Below are 7,496 nucleotides of genomic sequence, written 5' to 3' on the forward strand. Positions count from 1 at the left end.
TCCAAATTGACCCAAATGACCCCAAAATGGCCCAAAATTGCCCCCAAATTGATCAAAATGGACCCAAATTGACCAAAATGGACCCAAATTGACCAAAATTGACCCAAATTGCCCCAAAGCGGCCCCAAGTTACCCAAACCAGCCCCAAGTTGCCCGAAAATTGGCCCAAAATGTCATAAATTGCCCCAAATGGGCCCAAATTGGCCCAAAATGCTCCCAAATGACCCAAAAATGACCCCAAAGAACCAAAACTCCCCAAGTTTAACCCAAAAATTTCCCAAATGAATGGAAAATGACCCCAAATTCCCCTCAAATTGACCCAAAATGGCCCCAAAATTGACCAAAATGGCCCCAAATCGCCATAGGTTACCCCACAATGACCCCAAATGACCCCAAAATTGCCCCAAAATTGACCAAAATGGCCCCAAATTGCTCAAAATGGACCCAAATTGGCCCCAAATTGCCCAAGATGGCCCAAATGAACTCCAAATTGCCCCGAAACCGCCACAATTCCCCCAAAACGGCCCCAAATTGCCCCAAAATGGCCCCAAATAGACCTAAAATTGCCCAAATCACCTCACCTGTCCCATCCATTTCACCTGTCTCACCTGTCCCACACCTGTGGCACAACTGTCTCACTTGTCGCACACCTGTCTCACACGTCTCACACTCACCTGGCAGGTGTCGGCGCGGCTGCGCGGCTCTGTGACACACACACACACCTGTCACACACCTGTGGCACACACACACACCTGTCTCACACCTGTCTCACCTGTCCGTGTCTCACCTGGCAGGTGTCGGCGCGGCTGCGCGGCTCTGTGACACACACACACTCCTGTTACACACCTGTCACACACCCGTCTCACACTCACCTGGCAGGTGTCGGCGCGGCTGCGCGGCTCTGTGGCACACACACACACACACCTGTCTCACCTGTCTCACACCTGTAGCCTCACCTGGCAGGTGTCGGCGCGGCTGCGCGGCTCCCCGGCGCACACACACCTGTTACACACCTGTCTCACCTGTCCGTGTCTCACCTGGCAGGTGTCGGCGCGGCTGCGCGGCTCTGTGGCACACACACACACACACCTGTTGCACACCTGTTGCACACCTGTAGCCTCACCTGGCAGGTGTCGGCGCGGCTGCGCGGCTCCCCGGCGCACACCATGTTGGGGGTGATGGAGTCGGGGTAGATGCGGCGGCAGGTGAGCTCAGGTACGATCCGCACCTGGCTGCAGTGCAGGGCCTGCGGGAACGTCACTGCAAACACACCTGGGGTCACCTGGGGTCACCTGGGGGCACCTGGGGTCAGGGAACACCTGGGCAGGGTCACACCTGTCTGGGGTCACACCTGGCTGCAGTGCAGGGCCTGCGGGAACGTCACTGCAAACACACCTGGGGTCACACCTGGGGTCACACCTGGGGTCACACCTGGGCACACCTGGGGTCAGGGAACACCTGTCTGGGGTCACCTGGGGTCACCTGGGGTCACACCTGGGTCACACCTGGGGTCACACCTGGGCACACCTGGGGTCAGACCTGGGGTCACACCTGGGGTCACACCTGGGCACACCTGGGGTCAGACCTGGGGTCACACCTGGGGTCACACCTGAGCAGTTGATGCCTGATCTGAGCTCTCACCTGTCCCAGGTAACCATCCCACCTGTCCCAGGTGTGTCTCACCTGCCCAGGTGTGTCTCACCTGTCCCAGGTGTGTCTCACCTATCCCAGGTGTGTCTCCCCAGGTGTGTCCCCTCACCTGTCCCAGGTGTGTCTCACCCCTCACCTGCCCAGGTGTGTCCCCTCCCCTATCCCAGGTGTGTCCCCTCACCTGCCCAGGTGTGTCTCCCCAGGTGTGTCTCACCTATCCCAGGTGTGTCTCACCTGCCCAGGTGTGTGTCTCACCTATCCCAGGTGTGTCTCACCCCTCACCTGCCCAGGTGTGTCTCACCTTCGGGGCTGGTGGTGGAGCCCCAGCCGGAGATCTGGCAGGCCGTTCCAGGTGCGGCGCAGGTGCGCGCCGGCGGCAGCGGGCTCACCTGGCGGCTCAGGTGCGCGGGCACCTGCAGCCGCAGCAGCATCAGGTCGCCGTCCTTGGAGCTCTCGTTGTAGCCGGGGAAGCGGAAGGTGCGCACCGACAGCCGCCGCTGCTCACCTGGCGCAGGTGCGGCCTCGCCCGGCCCCGCCCCCGGCGCCGGGCTGGGCGCCGCCTCACCTGGGCGCACCTGCGGGTGGGCGGGGCGGCCCAGGCGGACGGTGATGGGGCTGCGGGGGAGAGACACGGCAGGTGAGGGACAGGTGAGGGACGGACAGGTGAGAGATAGGGACAGGTGAGACAGGTGAGGGACAGGTGAGACAGGTGAGAGATAGGGACAGGTGAGATATGGACAGGTGAGGCAGGTGAGGGACAGGTGAGACAGGTGAGAGATAGGGACAGGTGAGATATGGACAGGTGAGGCAGGTGAGGGACAGGTGAGACAGGAGAGTGAGGGACAGGTGAGGGACAGGTGAGGGACAGGTGAGGGACAGGTGAGACAGGTGGGACAGGGGAGACAGGTGGGACAGGTGAGGGACAGGTGAGGGACAGGTGAGAGATAGGGACAGGTGAGACAGGTGAGGGACAGGTGAGGGATGGACAGGTGAGAGACAGGTGAGATATAGACAGGTGAGAGACAGGTGAGACACCTGGGACAGGGGAGAGATAGGGACGGTGAGGGACAGGTGAGAGACACCTGGGACAGGTGAGATATAGGTGGGACAAATGAGAGCCAGGTGAGACAGGTGGGACAGGTGAGACAGGTGAGGGATGGGACAGGTGAGACACAGGTGAGACACAGGTGAGACAGGTGAGGGACACACCTGGGACAGGTGAGTGGGGACAGGTGGGAGACAAGACACAGGTGAGCCCAGCTGTGCCCCTCCCCCCTGCCCAGGTGTCCCCCTTTACCTGGCCATGCCCGGGGGCGTGGCAGTGCGGGATGGTCAGGACCCACCCAGGTGTGCCCAGGTGAGTTCCCCATGCCCAGGTGTGCCCAGGTGTGCTCAGGTGAGTTCCCCATGCCCAGGTGTCCTCAGGTGTATCCCAGGTGTGCCCAGGTGTGCCCAGGTAAACCCCCCATGCCCAGGTGTGCTCAGGCGGTGAGGGACAGGTGAGAGACACCTGGGACAGGTGAGATATAGGTGGGACAAATGAGAGCCAGGTGAGACAGGTGGGACAGGTGAGACAGGTGAGACAGGTGGGACAGGTGAGATAGTTCAGACACACCTGGGACAGGTGAGTGGGGACAGGTGGGAGACAAGACACAGGTGAGCCCAGCTGTGCCCCTCCCCCCTGCCCAGGTGTCCCCCTTTACCTGGCCATGCCCGGGGGCGTGGCAGTGCGGGATGGTCAGGACCCACCCAGGTGTGCCCAGGTGTGTTCCCCATGCCCAGGTGCCCCCAGGTGTGCCCAGGTGAGCCCAGGTGCCCCCAGGTGTGCCCAGGTGTGTTCCCCATGCCCAGGTGCCCCCAGGTGTGCCCAGGTGTATCCCAGGTGCGCCCAGGTGTGCCCAGGTGTGTTCCCCATGCCCAGGTGTGCCCAGGTGAGCCCGTTACCTGTCCGTACCCGGGGGCGTGGCAGTGCGCGGCTGTCGGGACCCACCCAGGTGTGCCCAGGTGTGCCCAGGTAACCCCCCCATGCCCAGGTGTGCCCAGGTGTGTTTCCCGTGCCCAGGTGTATCCCAGGTGCCCCCAGGTGTGCCCAGGTGTATCCCACGTGTGCCCAGGTGAGTTCCCCATGCCCAGGTGTCCTCAGGTGTATCCCAGGTGTGCCCAGGTGTGCCCAGGTGAGTTCCCCATGCCCAGGTGTATCCCAGGTGTGCCCAGGTGTGCCCAGGTGTGCCCAGGTGTGCCCAGGTGTGCCCAGGTGAGCCCGTTACCTGTCCGTACCCGGGGGCGTGGCAGTGTGCGGCCGTCAGGACCCACCTGGGCGCCACCAGGGTCCCCCCGCAGACGAAGCGGCGCCCCCGGAACAGCGCGGCCTGCCAGGGCGGGGCACAGGTGTGTCCCTCCAGCACCCACCTGCGCGCCCGCGCACCTGGGGACAGGTGAGACAGGTGAGACACTCAGGTGAGACACACAGGTGTGCCAGGGCGGGGCACAGGTGTGCCCCTCCAGCACCCACCTGGGCACCCGCGCACCTGGGGACAGGTGAGTCACACAGGTGAGTCACACAGGTGTGTCTGGGGTCACACAGGTGAGTCTGGGGTCCCTCAGGTGAGGTTTGACGTTTCAGGTGAGGTCCCTCAGGTGATTTTGGGCTCCCCAGGTGATATTTGGTGTCCCCAGGTGAGCTTTGAGATCCCTCAGGTGGATTTTGGGGTGCCCAGGTGGATTTTGGGGTCCCTCAGGTGAGTTTGGGGATGCCCAGGTGAGTTTTGGGTCACTCAGGTGAGTCCGGGTGGGGCCAGGGCGGGGCACAGGTGAGGTTTGGGCTCCCCAGGTGAGTTTTGGGGTCCCTCAGGTGAGTCTGGAGTCCCCCAGGTGGATTTTGGGGTCCCTCAGGTGGATTTTAGGGTGCCCAGGTGAGTTTTGGGGTGCCCAGGTGATTTTTGGGATCCCTCAGGTGAGTTTTGGGGTCCCAGGTGACGTTTTTGGTGTCCCCCAGGTGAATTTGGGGTGCCCAGGTGAGTTTGGGGCCCCTCCAGGTGATTTTTGGGATCTCACGTGGATTTTGGGGTTCCCAGGTGAGGGTTTTGGGGTGCCCAGGTGAGTTTTGGGATCCCCCCGGATGTTTTTAGGATCTCAGGTGGGTTTTGGGGTCCCCCAGGTGAGTTTTGGGGTCCCTCAGGTGATTCTGGTGTCCCCAGGTAAATTTTTGGGGTCCCAGGTGGATTTTGGGGTCCCCCAGCTGTTTTTGGGGTCCCTCAGGTGAGCATTTTGGTGTCTCAGGTGGATTTTGGGGTGCCCAGGTGATTTTGGGGTCCCCCCAGGTGAGGCTTTGAGGGTCCCCTGGCTGGTTTTGGGATCCCAGGTGAGGTTTTTGGGGGTCCCAGGTGGATTTTGGGGTCCCCCAGGTGATTTTGGGATCCCAGGTGGATTTTGGGTTCCCCAGGTGTATTTTGGGGTCCCAGGTGATTTTGGGTTCCCCAGGTGAGGTTTTTGGGGTCCCCCAGGTGTTTTGGGTTCCCCAGGTGAGGTTTTTGGGGTCCCCCAGGTGTTTTGGGTTCTCCAGGTGAGATTTTTGGGGTCCCAGGTGAGATTTTTGGGGCTCTCTCAGGTGTTCTCAGGGTCTCAGGTGTGTTCTGGGGTCTCCAGGGCAGTTTTTGGGGTCCCAGGTGAGGTTTTTGGGGTCCCTGGTGCTGGTTTTGGGATCTCAGGTGATTTTGGGGTTCCCCCAGGCGCAGTTTTTGGGGTCTCAGGTGACATTTTGGGGGTCTCCGATGAATTTTTGGTGTCCCCAGGTCTTTTTTGGGGTCCCAGGTGATTTTGGGGTTCCCCAGGTGCAGTTTTTGGGGTCTCTCAGGTGGATTTTGGGGTTCCCGGTGGGGTTTTTGGGGTCTCAGGTGACTTTTGGTGTCCCCAGTGAGGTTTTTGGGGTCCCAGGTGTGGTTTTTGGGTCCCCTGGATGTTCTTGGTGTCCCCAGATGTTTTTGGGGTCCCAGGTGTGTTTGGGGTACCCCAGGTGCAGGTTTTGGGGTCTCTAACGAGGTTTTGGGGGTCCCAGGTGAGTTTTCTGGGTCCCCAGGTAAATTTTGGTGTCCCCAGTGCAGTTTTTGGGGCCCCCCAGGTGAATTTTGGGGTCCCCAGGTTTGTCTGTAGTCCCACATGCGGTTTTTGGGGTCCCCGGTGCAGTTTTTGGGGTCTCAGGTGAGGTTTTTGGGGTCCCCAGGTGTTTTTGGGGTCCCCAGGTGTTTTTGGGGTTGGATTTTGGGTTCCCCAGGTGTATTTTGGGGTCCCAGGTGATTTTGGGTTCCCCAGGTGAGGTTTTTGGGGTCCCCCAGGTGTTTTGGGTTCCCCAGGTGAGGTTTTTGGGGTCCCCCAGGTGTTTTGGGTTCTCCAGGTGAGATTTTTGGGGTCCCAGGTGAGATTTTTGGGGCTCTCTCAGGTGTTCTCAGGGTCTCAGGTGTGTTCTGGGGTCTCCAGGGCAGTTTTTGGGGTCCCAGGTGATTTTGGGTTCCCCAGGTGAGGTTTTTGGGGTTCCCAGGTGATTTTGGGTTCCCCAGGTGAGATTTTTGGGGTCCCTGATGAGGTTTTGGGGCTCTCTCAGGTGTTTTCAGGGTCTCAGGTGTGTTCTGGGGTCTCCAGGGCAGTTTTTGGGGTCCCAGGTGAGGTTTTTGGGGTCCCTGGTGCTGGTTTTGGGATCTCAGGTGATTTTGGGGTTCCCCCAGGCGCAGTTTTTGGGGTCTCAGGTGACATTTTGGGGGTCTCCGATGAATTTTTGGTGTCCCCAGGTCTTTTTTGGGGTCCCAGGTGATTTTGGGGTTCCCCAGGTGCAGTTTTTGGGGTCTCTCAGGTGGATTTTGGGGTTCCCGGTGGGGTTTTTGGGGTCTCAGGTGACTTTTGGTGTCCCCAGTGAGGTTTTTGGGGTCCCAGGTGTGGTTTTTGGGTCCCCTGGATGTTCTTGGTGTCCCCAGATGTTTTTGGGGTCCCAGGTGTGTTTGGGGTACCCCAGGTGCAGGTTTTGGGGTCTCTAACGAGGTTTTGGGGGTCCCAGGTGAGTTTTCTGGGTCCCCAGGTAAATTTTGGTGTCCCCAGTGCAGTTTTTGGGGCCCCCCAGGTGAATTTTGGGGTCCCCAGGTTTGTCTGTAGTCCCACATGCGGTTTTTGGGGTCCCCGGTGCAGTTTTTGGGGTCTCAGGTGAGGTTTTTGGGGTCCCCAGGTGTTTTTGGGGTCCCCAGGTGTTTTTGGGGTCCCCAGGTGTTTTTGGGGTGCAGTTTTTGGGATCTCAGGTGTTTTTGGGGTCCCCCAGGTGTTTTTGGGGTGCAGTGTTTGGGGTCTCACCGGTGGATTTTGGGGTGCCCCTGGTGCAGTGTTTGGGGTCCCCAGGTGTTTTGGGATCCCAGCTGAGGTTTTTGGGGTCCCCCGGTGGATTCTGGGGTCCCCCAGTGCGGTTTTGGGGTCCCCCGGGTGTTTTTGGGGTCCCCCGGGTGTTTTTGGGGTCCCCCGGTGGGTTTTGGGGTCCCCCGGTGTTTTTGGGGTCCCCCGGTGGATTTTGGGGTCCCCCGGTGGGTTTTGGGGTCTCTAATGAGGTTTTTGGGGTCTCTAATGAGGTTTTTGGGGTCCCCCGGGTGTTTTTGGGGTCCCCCCGGGTGTTTTTGGGGTCTCACCGGTTGCCGGGGGCAGCAGCAGCAGCAGCAGCAGCAGGAGCCTCATCCCAGGGGCTGCAGCAGGGAAAAACGGGAAACCGGGAATGGGGGAAAATTGGGAATTTGGGGGAAAATTGGGAATTTGGGGGAAACCGGGAATTTGGGGGGAATCGGGAATTGGGGAAATCGGGAATTGGGGGGCAAATCGGG

The 7,496-nt window shown here is 60.1% G+C and overlaps 1 protein-coding gene across 1 annotated transcript; it reads right to left on the bottom strand.

Moving 5' to 3' along the window:
* Positions 1–674: 674 nt before the first annotated feature.
* On the bottom strand, positions 675–7,358 carry LOC120513777 (kallikrein-14-like; the record flags this gene model as incomplete). The annotated part of the gene is made up of 7 exons (XM_039733456.1): positions 7,308–7,358; positions 3,928–4,075; positions 1,952–2,265; positions 1,124–1,260; positions 1,038–1,066; positions 873–901; positions 675–703 (listed from the first exon to the last, which is right to left on the bottom strand). Coding segments are annotated over exons 1-7 (732 nt in total), but the record flags the coding sequence as incomplete, so codon positions are not given.
* Between the last annotated feature and the right edge of the window lie 138 nt (positions 7,359–7,496).

Source organism: Passer montanus, unplaced genomic scaffold, assembly GCF_014805655.1.
Source record: "Passer montanus isolate IOZ18808 unplaced genomic scaffold, ASM1480565v1 scaffold886, whole genome shotgun sequence".
Classification (NCBI taxonomy): domain Eukaryota; kingdom Metazoa; phylum Chordata; class Aves; order Passeriformes; family Passeridae; genus Passer; species Passer montanus.